Here is a 16,554-nt window from a genome sequence, read left to right as displayed (position 1 = left end):
CTTCTGTTTGGACTTTGAATTCAGGTTAACTTTACAACAGAATATCAGGGCCAGGCTACAGTAAAAAAAATTTTAATTACAAGAAAGAAGTTAAAATATTTCACAGATACAGTTGAAATAACATGAGAATAAAGTTGTAATATTAGAATAAAGTGTAATTTTACAAAAACTCCAACATGAAAAATAAAAATATTAAAATTAGGAATATTGAGGATCTTGTAAAGTTACACTTTGGTATAAGTTTTACAGATACTATTTGATAGAAATACTTCACTTTTGAAAATATTTTCTGTCTTATTAAAACAAGTGAGGAAAAAAAATGCATCTGGTATGTAAAAATCAGTTTATTTTGAAACCATATCGCCCAGCCCTAATAACCAGTTAAATTTCTGTTTTTATCCAGTTCATGTGGATTATAAAATGAAGCAGAGTTTCAGTTTAAAGCAAAAACATCTTTAATGCACAACACACATTGATTCCACACTGAAGGCTCCTTACATGCAGCCTGGATGTTTGTCTTTCTAATGGAAAATTTACAGCTTTACAACACACTCTTGATGACGTGTTTTGGCTCATAAGCACTTCAGCAGGAAGAAGTTGCAGAAAGCTCCTCTGGGACAATCGCACATCTTCCCGATCCGAGATCCTTTCCTGATGGCGCAGTGCTCCCCGAGGTCACACTGAACACAGAGGAAGAAATACAGAGTCAGGTCGCGTGTTGAACACCTGAATAATGACAGTTAATGATGTATCTGATTTATCATACAGATGTGAGCACTAATGATCAGAGGGAATGTAAGACATTCATTTTTCACGGTGGAATAATAAAGCATTCAACTGAAATTATTTTAGAAGACAAGAATTAGGTGCTTGAGTTTGGGGGAATTTCTTAAAACTCTAATCCACATTAAGGATGCACAATATACCAAAGTTAATATATCGACATTAACTTTGGTATTAGCTGATGTTGGTCAGAGAAAAACCGTAGTGGTTAGATAAGGGAAAAACATCGTTACCGTTTATATTTTGCAGGGTGTCTTAAATGTCTGTATCTAAAATTAAGACCTTAAAATATCTTACATTTATTAGACAAATATAAGTTGACCTTAAATAATCACAATTTTAAAATTTTGTCATAGCAGGACTATTTAATCTCGCATAATATGCAATTTGTTTTTCTTGTGCGACTTTTCTGTCAGGCGAAAGTTTAAGTCACCTGCAGACATTTTCATTACGTTCTGTGTTTCAGGCTTCCGCTAACTAGCTGCTAGCTAGCTGGCTTTTGCTGTAACGGAGGAAAATACTTTTTCGAACGCAGTTACGTTGTAACGTGATAATTATATTGTTTAATAGTGTTCAAAAAGTATCTTCCTCCGTGACATCAACACGCTTCTGTATTTTATTGTATCTCTGATGTAAATCTATTGGCAGTCGGCTAAACAACGTTCGTCTTCCCCATTAGACCACTTCTGTTGCCAACTCATTCGGTGCTAAAAACTTGGCACTACCATTATAAAACATTTCTGTTGAATATGTCAGTAGTTATATAGGTGTTAGATTTATTTTGTAATGGTCTTAAAAAGGTTTAAAATTGACTTGGTGAAACCTGAAGAAACCCTGTTCTGAACAGGGTCGGCCATTTTGTTTCGCAATGTTAACAATCAGATGGTCCAAGGAACTTAATGAATACCGCAGAGGGAGAACTGTTGATTAGATGAATTGAGAATATTTTTGTAGCCAATTTTAAATCAATTTCAGGTTGTTTTATATAATACTTGGGAATTTGGACAGGATGGCCAAGTCTGAAAACAACTGGAACACCAGTGTCCATTTTTTGCATGGAGCTCGAACACTTAAGTTACAGATAAAAAAAATTAATAGCATAAATAAGATTGAATGGCACAATTAGTAGTATCTGCTCCAAATTCAAAGCTTTCAGTTGTCCAGATGGTCAAGCTTGATGACTTCAGGGGAAAAGTTTTAGGGTCTGAGGAGACAAAGATTTGAGCTGATTATCCTCGAACCTAAGAACCTCAAGCCACCTGGTGGCTGCATCATCCTGTGGGTCTGTTTCACTACCAATGGTACTGGTGCATTTCATAGTGCAAAGTCTTCACCTAACCTCTAATCTACAGTTAGTTCAACCTTGGACTGAGGTGGATGTTGCAACAAGGCAATGATCCCAAGCTGGCTTAAGACTGAATAAAGTAGAGCTAACATTTAGCTTAAGTGTTAGCTTCCTGAAGCACTCAACTCTGTTGAAAACTGATGAATTACGGTTAATTAACTAGTTTAGGTGAACTCTAACCATCACACCAAGAGCAGAGGTCAAATATCCACCCAGAATGAAGCTGTTTTATTAGCTAGCGAAAGTTTGGATAATTTTAACACCGACTGGATTTGATCAAATCCATAAATTGTGCACTCAGCTTTTGTCTTTAAAAATTATTGCTATGTTATGCAGTCATTCCGCTTTGGAAAAAGAACGATTCACATTAAAAGTCATTAAAAGACAAAAATGAATAATATTTATGCTGATCATGTGCAGCTTTAACACATAAAATCTATAACTTTACACATTAGAAGTAAACAGAGCAGGGAAACCTGGACATAACCTGAGGTATTAAATAATTATTCAAATAATTTGCCTTCATGAAAGTGACTGATATATTCATAAAAACACAACACTATTTAAACCTAATATTGGTTTTAATTGTAAAATGTATGCTTTCACGCCATCTACTGGCAAAATTGCGGCATTGCAACTGGTTGAAACAATTTTTGTTGATTTGTTTTCCAGATTGCTTTTAATAATAAATCTGATGCGATGTTCTGGATTCTTTTGTCAATAATGTTTCAGTTTTAGTTGCATACTGAAAATTTCTGAATATTTTTCAAGTTGAGAAAAAGGATCTACAGAGACTCACAGAAGGAACCTGTCCGTATTTCTTCTCCCAGGGATTGATCCTCTTTGTCTGCAGCTTCTCCAGAACTTCATGCAGCGCTCCGAGCTGACAAGAAAAGACAAGAAGAGTGAAACTGCAGAAGCATTAAGGCAATAAATACTTGGCTCAGAAGAGTTTTTGATTAGTAAGATGCTTCTTTCTTGGAGTCATAAAATCAAATTTTATTATTCTCCAGTTTATTACGTATTTGAAAGAAGTTTAAACATATTTCCAAATAAATACAATTTAAATGTTTACTATTACACTTGCTCTTTAAATACTTTAATTAATTTATTTAATGCATTTTAAAATATATTTCAATGCTTTTTGCTTTTTAAATTAAGAATTTAAGAAATGTAAATAAATAGAAACATCATTAAAAAATAAAACATTAATTAATACATACAAAATTCTTATGATTGGAAGTAAAAATAATATTTTATAAAGAAGTGGCCCATGTAGATAATCTGTGTAGGGAGCAAAACATTAATAAAAGCAAATTATTAAAACTATTTTAATTCTATAGTCCTTTTTCGTTAATGTATGTAATCTTTTGAGAGATGCTTATCTTATTTCCTATCAATAAAGAATTATTAGTCAAAGAAAAATATTTTTTATAGTTTTGAGACATAAAATATAATAATATAATCTAAAAATGACTATAAAAAGGCAACTTATGTAGTTTTAAAATGTATAATATTAGTCTATGCAAATGCTGAGATTTAATTTTAAAGAGATTAAACTTCTATATGCGTCTCTTAAGTTTATTTTTAATGCATCTAGTTTTTAGGAGGGGCTCACCAGTCTGTTGGAGTTGCTGTAGTCCTGCACTTCTCTCTCGTCCCTCTCGGCTTCCGTCGAGCCGGCCGGACACAGAACCGACAGTAGCGCCGCGCACAACACAGCACGCGCCCACATGCCGACAAAACAACAAATAAACAAGCAAACAAACAAACAAGCAAAGTGCGGGAAAGTTAAAGGTCAGATCGCGAGTTGACTTCACCTTCCTCTACCTGGTGTCTCACGCACTGAATGCCGCGCGCTCCGCACCGCGGGGCATCTTTGGACCCCCTGATGACGTCATCGACGTGACGCAGAGGCTGGTTTTTTGTGTTGTTTTTGTTGTATTAATTCAAACACTTTGACTTGTGCCTAAATCTAAGGACTAGTTGTTGTTTTTATTAGAAAACCTCTCAGTAGAAAATACAGGAGAAGAAACAGAATGAAGATGAGCTTCAGGGAAATAACCTGGATTATCCAGATATAATCCTTAGGATTATTTCACTTATAAATGATGTGACAAGCTTGCAGAGTCAGGTGGTTGTGTGACACAGCAATACCAAGATGGACAGGAATAAGCAATTAGAGCAGAACAGAAAAGAATAGAACTATAATTTACTGTCCCACAGAGGGGAAATACAGTTTAAGGTAAAAACAAAATCACAAACTAAGATAAAAGAAAATAACCCAGGTGTTGCAAAGACCTAATCAAAGTTCACATGCTGCTAATGGGAGCTGTGCAGAAGTTAATGTCTGTCCTAAAATGCTTCTAATAATTGTGAATGCTTTTAATTTGTTTCAAATTAATTAACTTAATTTGCATCAGTCAAGGAAAACTAATTGTTCATAGCTGCTGCACAAAAATGGAAAAAAAAAGCTGATATCTTTGGTGCAGCAACATGTTTTCCTCCCTGATTAGCATCAGACTGATCCTCTGAAGAAGCAGCTTGTTTATGGATGAACCAGTCAGCTTTGAGAAATTTACACACATTACTTCTCAGACACTTTCTGCGATGAAACAAACATATTCAACTCCCTTCTTATATAACAAACTTTGAAACAGTGTAAGAGACGTGGCAATCACTTTCTGGCTGCAGCACTTCTATTTATATTTCCCATCAGTTTGCTGGGATAAAGGTATTACTGTCGGCGCCATTCATCTGAACACAACTTAAACCCTTCTGACAGTCAGAGGAGCTGCATCTGAAAATCCTCGCCTCTCACACCGTAAACAAACCAGAAACTGGAGGATGTGTCAGTCTGTTGATCGCACCTCATTCATCACTGTCACAGCGTGACGACAATTAGCTTTACAGGACAAAAACATTCAAAATATAGTCAGAGACAAAGACACAGAATACTTCTAGATAAGTTGTGCATTTGCAACCTTTCTTTGTTTACCTCAAGTCCAGTTTGACTTCACGACAGACACTTTCAGGTTCACTGTATTTATTCAAATAAGACAGAAAATCAGCATCTGTCCAGCAGTTTCTGCCATGCATTAAATAAAATACAATAAAGGTGAAGTCAACTCTGTAGCTAAATAAGCTACAGAGCAACAGAGCGGTTCAATGAGCCGCTCCACTGAACCGCCATGTTGGTAGGCAAGTGCAGTACAAAGCATAGATGAACCATGGCTTTGAGACCAACAAAAAGAAAGTATAAGGAAAAAATAAAATGTTAATATTGTTTATAAGTTAGATAGGACCCAGACGAAAGCTAATTCTAAGCTTGTGACTTGGTTATTGTTGTCATAGCAATTCCATTGTAACCGAAATGACAGTTAGTTACAGTTACCAACCAAGATGGCTGTCAGATGCAAAGTTCCCCGAAGTGTGAAATTGTGTCAGATGAGAAGTATGAACAGTTCAAGGTAACTGTAAAATTAAACAGTTAAATTGCAAAACACATTATGACAAAAGTAAAATAATACACAAACCATGGAAAAGTTACACACAAAGCCCAGTGATTAAATTCAAATTTAAAATGTCAAACTATAATTTTTGTAAAGAAAACACAGAGTTGATCCTAATGAATGCTGCGGGTACGGATGTCAACAGAAAAAGGGGGAGGAGCTGTCCGTTACTGGTTGCTGTGGTAACCATCAACCGTCAAGAGCAGCAAGAATTAATGAATAAATTTTGACAAACTTCAGATCTATAATATTATTAAAATAAAACCCTGTTACACATTTCGCTCCCGAAGGAGAGGTGTTGAAAGAAGGAATGTAAAATCTCCCTTTTGTCTGTCAGATACCAACAAACCCACCAAAAAGAAACAATGAGATTTAAACCAGTCCTACTGTATAAGTGAGAATAATATGACTTTTCAGAAAATACTCTTTTTAAATATTTTGGCCAAATATTTTTTCTCTATTTCCTCTTTCCCCAAAATATTTAGTTCATGTTTTACACGCATTCATAAAAATATCAAAAATATGTGAACCTAAATTGAAAATACTCTTCTTCTTCTTCTTCTTCTTGTGTTATATAATGGCGGTTAGCAAACTGCTTATTAGTGCTTTACCCCTCCTTTAAGTAGTTGAACGCAATATTGCTGTGGTATTTGCTGAAATTAGAGGTGATGTGCCACAGCTGTGGCTCCTGCAGATTGAGGTTTAACATTCAGCTGAACATTCAGCGTGTTTCTGTGGAGCTGGCTCCTTTGTGTTATGGCCTTGTGGTTTGGAAAAGGTGACTTAGAGTTTTGTCAGTGATGTTCTTAGGAAGGTGCTTGGGAATTTGTTAAAATATCCTAACTAAAATTAGTACTCATTCGATAACACTCTGATGGGGTGTGCATAAGATTGACAAAACTCCTGTCATGGATGTGAAGGAGTCTTTATGAATGCCTGACTGTTCTCATGAAGTGTCATTAGAGAAATGGCACTTTTATGCGAACGTGCCTTGAAAGTAAAGTACCAACGTTGCATTAGTCATATTACGAAATGATGCAAATTTGGTAACGAAACAAAATTATTGTCTGCAGCACAACTGGCTACAAATGAAATGGAAATTTTAAGCGACGCCTCCCACAACGTGTCAAAACATTAAACAAATGCTTAAATGTCTGCTATCACTGTCTTGGTGAATTTTTATCTCCTGGGAAACTAAGGCAGATAAAAGTCTGCCTTAGTTAAACATCAGTTGGGTTTTGAGGTCTTAGGCATTCCTGTATGCTATCGACTTCCACACTCTAAATTTTTCAATTGTTTTTACTTTAATCTGAGTACAAATTGATCCGGATGTTTTGGGTTTCATTGCATGCCTCAAAACTTGATATTCCAGTTAAACCCTTTGGACTTACAGGTCCAGCTTGGAACACAGGCTGATCTTAATGGGGACTTTAACTGGAAAATCAAGTTCAGTGTTAAATCAGTTCTGGGACAAATTCTTGGTCAGAGTTAAATCCAAAATGGAAACTTAAACTGGTGCATTTTGGCTCCATCCTGCAGAGCTAATCAGATCTGCAGAGCTGATCTGTTTGACTGAAATCTATTTTAACACAATAGGGATAGGGTTCAAGCTTAGGTTATTTAACTTCACAATTCTGACAAACTGGCACCATAACAGTTTTTGAGCCCATTATGTTCTTTTCACATGTGAAATGTTGGAAATCAAACTTTTTCCTTGAGTGAAATTTAAAGTTTGAAACATTCTAAAATGATCTAAATCCATCAGACTGTCGGCGCTTACCGTCTTCTTGATCAACTTCCTCATTTTCATCCTAATTGCCTCATTCAGTCCTATCTGCATGGGCTGCTAATAACCTCATGCTATCTTTTAATTGCATTTAACCAGAGTGACCCATCAGTTTGGAGAAACTTCAAGGTTTTCAAAAATCCTGGATTACAAGCCTGTAGAGTTTAAAAGGTCACATCCTACACCAGACATGAAACCAGTTCAGTTAAATTTCACAAGCGCCGTAAAATGCCTGTAAATTAGAGCATTTTTTGTAAACTGCTTTTTGAAAGACATTATTTACTGTTTGTAGTAGTTTCATCCAAATCCTCTGGATCTGCTAAATCACTGTATTTTCTTGTCAATCACATAATTTAAGCAAAATCTCTAGACCATTTGAGTAGAAAGATCGTTTCTGAATCGAATCGCTCGACACTTAAAGATTTGCATCTCCAGAAAAATGTCTTGCTTTAAGCTGAATAATCTGCCAGTGGAACTGGCACTTTTTAAAAATCCAAATTCAGTAATTATTTACTTCAAAGTCCTATATTTTGCTAATTTACTTTAAATCATATTTCAATTGATATTTGCCCAAGAAAGTAGACAAACACATTTGGTACGATCTTGTGTTTTTGCAGTGTGTAGCAGAAAATGCATGAGTTTGAATCTTTATGGAGTTTGATGCATAGATATGAATTTGATCTTACAGTCTTATAATATGGTGCTGCATAAATAAACTACTACAAACTCCTACAACATGTGATGATTCCATGTTTCATAAGAGTTTAAAAAGAAGCGTTATATGGAGAAATGTTCATCAGACGCTGCAGAGGGTTCAACTTTGGCTTCTCCGGGACTCCTGGGGTTTCCGAGGACTTGAACGCCTCCTCGTTGCAGGCATGTCTGATCAGCATCAAGTCATCAGCCTCTGAATCAGAGAGCTGTGAATTAGTGAAGCAGTAATGAGGCTCAGATTGTTCCTGTTCAAACTAAAAGGCTTCAGAGAGCGCGACATGAAAGGCCTAGCAGATAAGGACCGAATATCAAAGGTCCGCTGACTATCTTTCTGCAGCCAGCTCTGCAAACAAACTTTCTGCTTGGTTTAGGAAGCTGCAGGATTACATAAGAACCACCTCAGAGTTAGTTTTTCCTCAGTGTCTGTCTTCCTCTGCTGATCCAGGATCAGCAGCTTTACGTCTGCGACTGTCAGGGTGACGAAGGTTTTCAGACTCTGCGCTAAGCCTCAAATGACTGAACAAACATTTTTCCTCTCAAATGTAAAGGATTCAGAAGCTTATGTGCTCAGAAGCTCCTCATCGGCTGCTGCTGGACCGTGGATCATCTCTGCAGTCACTTAGTGAAGGTTTCATCTTGGCATGTCTGCTGTTCAGCTGAAACTCACTGAAGGAATGTATAAGTAATTAGAAAGCTATAATAACATGGTTGCATAAGCGTTCACAACTTTAAACAAAAATGTTTCTGAAACGCCTTTAGTTGCAGCATTCAGTCGTCTGGATTTTACAACAGTGAATTTGAAGAACCAGAAATAAACCACAGCTGTGCTGGCAGGCAGCATTCCTTTTTAAAATTTGCCTATTAACATCCTTTAAAAATAGTTTTGCAGAGAAATTATAGAAAATCTGAACATTAGTAGAGATGCACAGATCTGATATTAATGCTTGAGTATCGATATTGAAAAAAAATCAATATTGGGTCTCAGTGCCAATGTGCCTCAGCCATATGGGCCAATCTATTCAGTCCAATTCTATGCTTTGTGCTACACTTGATGCTTTATTTATTTTGCATCATATTTATAATTCCTAATTGCACTTTCTGAACCATTTGAAAGAAGGTTTGTTGCAGTTTATTTTTGTCAGTTTGACCAAATTAAAGTCGTGCTGTTTTTGTAGGCTTGACCAAACTTGTGAAGCTATCTGTGTATTTAAATGTGCTGTACTGGTGCAGAGTCATCAAATTTTGTAATTGAAGACATTTATGAAATTCAGGATAGTTTTTCTGTATTAGATCAGTATTGGCCAATACTAAACCTTAGGTGTCGGAAGTGGAAAACAGGGATGGTGCATTCCTAGTATAAAAGTATCTATCTGGAGAAAAACAGATGCCTTTATATTCCAGGATGTTGTATGTATGCCTTGGTACAGTGAAGGCTACCAATAATAATTGGAAATAATATGAAAAAACAAAAATATTACAAAAATCCAGGGATTTCTCCAGATGGATGAAAGTGGAGATGTTGTCAAAGTAGCACAAAGCTAAAATCTGTCAGCTAATCAAATTGCTTCAAAACAACCACAATTTCCTGTAAGGAATTAACCTGGTGCCAGATAAATAGGTTCAACTACTTTTAATTAGCATATTAGTATTTAGAGTTAATAAAACACAAAGCTATGTCAATTGGAAATCATGTCAAGGCAAATATGTGAATATATTCAGTAAAACAGAATTAATTGAGTTTGTGAAAGAACAGAAAGATACATTTAATGTTTTAAAAAAATTATATTTATTTAGTTATAAAATCAATTTGCTGTAGCTTTAACTTAAAATAAATCAAGCAACTGGAGTTTGAAGTAATCTAAAGGAATTTTATTTCACACTTACATTATTTATAAATTAAAATAGGTCTATTTTTGCACAAAACTTACCTTTTATAATGTGAACAGAAATTTAAAAAAGCAGTGAAAGGTGCTGGTTGAGGATTTTCTTTGGTTGTATACCAGCAGTGCATTACCGCCACCTACTGGATTGGATTTGTAAAAGCTATAATGTGTCAGACCTAATAACCTTCAGAATTAAGTTTTGCAGCACGCAAGTGATTAAAAAACTTAAAATCTTACAACAAAAATAAGTCATGAACCTGGAGCTCAGTTAAATATTTATTTGAAAATGACTTATTTCATACTGGAGCTCAGCTTGGGTTGCTAGGTGATGGGCAGAACTCTTTGGAAATAGGGGTCACTAGGTGAAGGTCAGTGCCTGCTGATTTGAGATGTTGCATTCGGAAAGTTTTTGAAAATGGCTCATTTTCTAGACACCAAAATATATGAACTTATTACCAAAAAACATCTGGGCATTTTTAGAAGCATCAGAGATCCAAACGGAAGTACAGAAATGTGAACTTTGTATAATAGGTTCTGTTTTTAAGAATGGAAATCCACCTGTTTTCCATGATTACACACAACCCTTTCCACATGACTCTGTGGAAAAGCTCTAACCAGCGTCATGTTGCCACTTCAGAGACCTGACAGTAGTTTTCTTCTCACTTCATGTTTTTCCAGCTCCATCCTCGGAAGAATCTGTTATTTAGAAAATTGAGGGATGGAAAGATGATATTGATCTCAATGTGGGAGAAGTTTCAGTCCCACAGATCCATTACTGGTCCAGCTGACTGTTCAGAAGGTAACTAAAACCCTTCTTCCACCCTGTCTTTGCCGATCAGCTGGCTGCCTGCCGGAGCCTCTTTAGCACCTCCTCTGGATCCAACGAGGAGTCCACCTTGATGACTTTGTCTCTGGATCTAGAACCCTACAGGGTGAAATGTTGTTGATCCATTAGAATAAAATTCACAAGTTAAAAAGAAAAAATCTAAACAAGGAAAAAGAGTTAATCCAAATGACGAGGCATTAACTGTAGTTTAAAGAGCTGCTGACTGAAAAGCTATCCAGTAAATATTAGTTATGCTGAATTTTATGAAGATAAACTCCTAACTTTATCTATATGTCTTTCCGTTTTAAATATGGCTGTGACTTTAACGAATTAAAAAAATTAACTCAATTAATCACATTTGTTGTTTGTATTTTTTCTTTTAATGCAAAAGTCCAGAGCCGGAACCTTTGCTGCGTGTTTCTGGTACACCCGTAAATCTGACGCACAAGCGGAATCTGCGAACAGTAATGGAAGATAAAGCAGCTTTTCTTGGACCAGTAAGGGCAAATTTCTGCTTCAAAAAATATCTGATGTGACGCTGGAAAATACTTTTGTTGTGTTGAAGTTATGCTAAAAGGAGTTAGCCTATCAGCAAAGCTATTCAAGCCTAAAGTAGCATTTATGCTAACCATGTAGCAGCAGAAGAGCCGCCCCCAACGCCAATGTTGGCGTCCACATTTATAAACACGTTTTTTATTTATTTATTTATTTTTTTTAAAAAAAAGAAAGTTACGGGGCGTGCTGTGGTGGCGCAGGGGGTTAGCACGCCCCACGTTTGGAGGCCTTGGTCCTCGACGCGGACGTCGCGCCCCTCTCCTCACCCTCCTTCCTGTCTGCCTACTGTACAAAAAATACGAGCCACTAGCGCCGCAAAAACTCTTAGGAGAAAAAAAAAAAAAAAAAAAAAGAAAGTTACATGAATAATCAGGCATTCCTGAAACACTTCAAAACTGAATGGCTTTTGAAGTGAAGTATAAAAGTACGTTACACCGATCTGACGGTTGAATAACTTAAATAATAAAAATCTATATTTTGAGTTCATATATACATTTTTTTTTCAATAGTTTAGCAATAAAAAGGATGTTTTAAATTAAATGTTTGTTTTTGTGGCATAATGTTTTTAATTAAAAGTTGATCAACTTAAACAGATTGACAAAGGTAAATATATTTGTTGCTGAACTCATGTCTGTTCAATAATTTAGCTGCAAAAATGTAAATTAATTAATGACTCAGTTGAGTCCTACCATTAGTTTTTAATCTGTCCTGTAATCTTTTGAAGTGTTTTTGTTCACTTGTATCCCTTGAAATGTTAGACTCCAATGATTGCTGAATAAACACATTAAAATCAAAAACAGATGTAGGAGTTTCAGAAACCTTGTCCAGTGAAATTTGGCTCTTCTTCAGCTCCAGGACTTCTGCAAGGTAGCGGACAAGCTCTGTGTTTGCTTCTCCGTCTGTAGGTGGCGCTGCAATGGAGACGCCTACAGCCTGAGTGGAAACATCTGGAAGAGAGGCAGAACAAAGTGTGAGCTCTGTTTTAGTAACAACAGATAAGATGTTTAATGCAACGTGAGGCCGACCTGTGATGCTGCTGTGTTTGGAGCCCGGCTTCGCGTGCACTGTGATGGATACAGATCCACTCTTGTCACGGGTTACCGGACCAGAGTCCGGTGTCTCTGCGGTTCCACCTACAGCCGCCTTCACCTGTCCTTTCATCTGTTTAACAGCACAGAGGTTACTGGATAGTTTTATTATATCGATCACCACGTTGGTAATACCCTCACTGTGTGACTGGACTGGTTTTTCTTTGTGTCGTTAAATTGATCTCATCCTCCTGAAGCACAGTTTAATTTTTAATGTAAATTCAAGACTATTTTAGTCTTTATTATCCTCTAGAATTTAAGCTTATTTTGGAATACCTTAATACCTAACATTCGCCCAACTTATCTTTTAGTTCAATTTGCATTTAAGCCTCCGATAATGTAGCTTAATCTGTTTTATGTACATTTGTTATACTTGAACTTGCTCAAGGTTAGCTCTGCATAATTAATTTTTCATTATCTTATTATAGCTTAGCATATGCTACCTTATTCTAGCATCCCATATTTTGGGTCACTTGTTTTCCTTATTAGTGTTGTGTGGTTTAGCTTATTCACTGTAGCTTACATTATCATAGTTTATTTGTTTTTATTTTAACTTCATTTGTCTTAGTGTAGCTTATTTTATCTTCCTATATCTTAAGTTTTGCAGCTAAGCATTTCTTTGTTTTTATCCTGCCATTAGCTTGGTGTACTTCAGCTGATCTTAATGCAGTTTACCCTACCTTCGTATAGTTTGTCCCATCTTATTTTAGTTTATTTTGATTTTCTACATATTAGCCTAGCTTCTTTTGGCTACATTTGTTTTATTTTCTCTTGTTTTGGTTAGCTTGTTGAATTTTAATTTATCTGTGTGTCATATTGTGTCATACCATTTTAGAATCTTTATTATTATTTTTTACTCAGATTATTTAATATTAATTAGTCAGGAAACATGTGAGGCTGTCATTAGTTTGATCATTTGCATAAAAAGAGGGAATTTTCATCAGTGCAGACTGTGCATTGGTTAGTATGTAGTAAAGTAATGCTGTTACTGGGTCTTGACTGCAACATCTAAGTAGAACTTGTGCTGATTCTGCTGGAGTGACACATTTATCACTGCATATATGCTGTGTGTGTGTGTGTGTGTTTTAAACAACTGGAAGTAGTCTGTGGGAGTCTGGTTGAGGTAGAGTTAAAATGTGCATGCTTTAGTTTCAGATGAATAGGAAGGAGGGGTGCTGGACGGTTATTTTTGTTTTATTTATGTCTTTGCATCTTCCTACGCCACTGAAACGCGCAGTGTCTCATTTTAAAACACATATTTAATAATTAGAATAGCTTTCTACTGCAGGAGGTGCATTTGAATGCAACATGGAGCTGCAAGCATCTTTTCAGTTCATTCGGCGTAGAAAGGCGCAGTTCATGATTAATCAGATTCGGTTCGGATTCAACGAAAATGGTTAAATAATAACCCTTTAATAACAATGGGGAATTAAACGAGGATCAGTTAAAGATCCTGACAGAAACACCGAACCATCCACGCTTGAAGTTCAGACTCAGATTCTGACTAACCTCTTTCTGCTTCCGGGGCATCGCTGTGGTTCTGGAGGACCGGCGGGTGGACCAAGACGAGCAGCTAAACACCGGGACGGAGTCAGCTGCAGGAACACCGGTTAGAGGTTCGAACCGAATCTGCTTGAAACACCTAATCAAACCACCGCCGAACCGGGGAAACATCTCCTCCAGGAGACCGAGAGCCTCTTCGCGTAGCGCCCTCTGCTGGACTGGAGGAGAACTGAACAGGTTCGCTCTGGGAGGAGATCCGGATAGATGCAAGCCCAGAACCGTTTCGGTTTGTAATCGAACCAAATGTGCTAACATACAAATACATTATAACAGATTTAAAGATAAATAGTTTGGATATTAAATATTAGATTATGTAAGAAATAAGGACCTGCCATTTATTCTACAAAGATTTATGAATTTCTTGATGCCTGAATCTTTTTCTGACCAGTAAATATTGGATAAAATGAAGCATTTGTTAACAGTTTCTTCATCTTCCTCACTTATTTTGCAGCACTATGTCAGAGCAGGTGAGGAAAACCTGCTCTGACATGTACAGCTGGACCAGCTGTACGTTTTAGGAAAATGTTTAAACCTACAGAGAAACAAGCATTTTGGTTTTGATAATCAAACCAACATTTTTTCTTGTTCAGAATAATCTACAACCTGAATCTGTCAGATTGTGTCATTCTTCCTGTTCATTCATTTCTGGTCTCTCAAATCTTTTTTTCATATTATTTTGTCTTTCAGATTCAGGAACTGGTTGATTTTTATCTGTTTATCATTTAGCTGGTCTTATTCTCCTTGAAATGTTTCTTCTTTTTGACTGATTTGATTTACGTTTGTTTAGTTTTTAAGTTTGCTCCTGGGTTTTTCTGTTCTCTAACAAGATATAAATCTGTGTAAAAGACAACAGATCTCACATTTATTTAGTAAATGTTCTCATTTATTGAACATTAAATAAACTAGTAAACTCCGTTTTATTTAGTAACTTTAATTGTCGCTGTTCTCTCTGAATCAGGCTGTACATGTCTTGAGTTTTAGCAACGCCTTGTGGACAAAAAGGAAACTGCTTCAAAAGTGAAAGTTGAAAACCTTTCAGGAAAATGACTTTAACCCTCCCTCCCCCCGACTTTTCACTTTACTATGATATAAAAGCAGTTTATGCTATTAAAGCATAAGGAAGAGTAATTGTATAACTCAGACTTTCCCCACTTATTAATTTGACATAAAACAGAAAATCTTCCAAGTTTTTGCTTGAATATTGTATTTTACTATTTGTATTGCATTTTAGATCAGCTTGGACATCCTGACCTCTGCAGCTAAGCAGCAGTTTCTGCATGAGAGGCCATGTTTAAGACGAACTGCCTGCCTCTCTTGGAGGTAAGCATCGCTAACTCAAGAAGACGAAGATTCCTTCACATTTTGCTTTTACAAAAGTCTGTGAGCTGATTGATTGACAGAGCAATTTCAGCTGGAGGTTTTACTACATGATTGAAAAATAATTCATCAGATCTAAATGTGAGCCTAGATGCTTTTAATCAACGAGTTTTGACCTTTGCAAACCTCGTGATGAGCTCAGTTCTCCCACACTGTAAAAACACAAAATCTTACCAAGTATTTTTGGTCTAGTTTCAAGTGCAAATATCTTAGTTCAATTGAAATAAAACAAAACTAACTTACAAATAACTTTTCAGCAAGACACAGAAGCTTGTCTTAAGTCAATAATTAATTAATATGGATTTTAAAAAGCATAGGTTCTGTTGTTAGATTCTTTCACTTCTAACATGGGAAAAATGTTTTGTTGTAAGTGAAATAATTTGCCAGTGGAACTAGTATTTTTTATAAATATGCTAGGTAACGGTGCAGTACCTGCAGGTTTTTGAAATGACTCATTTTCCAGAAACTAAAAAATATTAGCTTATTGCCAAAAAACCTGGTGGGAGATTTTGTTTATTTTTAAGCACTTGGGTTGTTTTTAGAAGCATCTGAGACCCAAATGGAAGTATAAAAACGTGCAAAATGTAATTTTTGTATAATAGATCCCTTTTAAAAATATGAATTTCTTCTAAAAGTTCTTTTAAAATCACATAAAAAATTGGTTTGGTTGAGGCACTGACTGAGCATCCCTCAAGGTCGGGTCCAGAATGGCATTTAAATATTCCTCAAAATATCAAACTTTGTCTGCAGGTAGCTTGAATAAATAAGAGATTATAATTAATTCCCAGAAGCAGCTGGTTTAAAGCTGCGCTGCTGTGCAGAATGAGGTGGAGCGAGCAGGAAACCCAGGGAGCTGATAAGTATTCAGACCTTGTCTAGACTGCATCAGGACAGAAACGCCTCCCTCTCCTCTTCCTCCTCCTCCTCCTCCTGCTTCTCTCTCCATCGATGCATTGGGATCTCCTTCATCCAGGCAGGAGCAGAGGGAGGAAACCGAGGGAAATCCCACTCCTCTTCTCTCCATCCTGCACTAAAACAAGGCAAGTAATCGACCTCTCTGTCATTTTTCATCTCCGCTCTGCGGCTCTCACTCATTTAAATATTAATATTTAATTTTTCTTT

General features: G+C 36.3%; 2 protein-coding genes across 2 annotated transcripts; both read right to left on the bottom strand.

Annotated features, from left to right (window-relative positions):
* Positions 1-431: 431 nt before the first annotated feature.
* cart2 (cocaine- and amphetamine-regulated transcript 2) lies at positions 432-3,991 on the bottom strand. The gene is made up of 3 exons (XM_028027817.1): positions 3,747-3,991; positions 2,928-3,011; positions 432-680 (listed from the first exon to the last, which is right to left on the bottom strand). The coding sequence occupies exons 1-3, from the start codon at positions 3,861-3,863 to the stop codon at positions 573-575; spliced, it is 309 nt and encodes a 102-aa protein (XP_027883618.1). The 5' UTR covers positions 3,864-3,991; the 3' UTR covers positions 432-572.
* Positions 3,992-10,279: 6,288 nt separating this feature from the next.
* Positions 10,280-16,456, bottom strand: c2h15orf40 (chromosome 2 C15orf40 homolog). The gene is made up of 5 exons (XM_028030391.1): positions 16,303-16,456; positions 14,002-14,303; positions 12,430-12,565; positions 12,224-12,351; positions 10,280-10,948 (listed from the first exon to the last, which is right to left on the bottom strand). Exons 1-5 carry the CDS (start codon positions 16,454-16,456, stop codon positions 10,859-10,861), a joined length of 810 nt encoding a protein of 269 aa, XP_027886192.1. The 3' UTR covers positions 10,280-10,858.
* Between the last annotated feature and the right edge of the window lie 98 nt (positions 16,457-16,554).

This window comes from Xiphophorus couchianus, chromosome 2 (assembly GCF_001444195.1).
Source record: "Xiphophorus couchianus chromosome 2, X_couchianus-1.0, whole genome shotgun sequence".
Lineage (NCBI taxonomy): Eukaryota > Metazoa > Chordata > Actinopteri > Cyprinodontiformes > Poeciliidae > Xiphophorus > Xiphophorus couchianus.
This window is presented reverse-complemented; position numbering and strand designations above follow the sequence as displayed.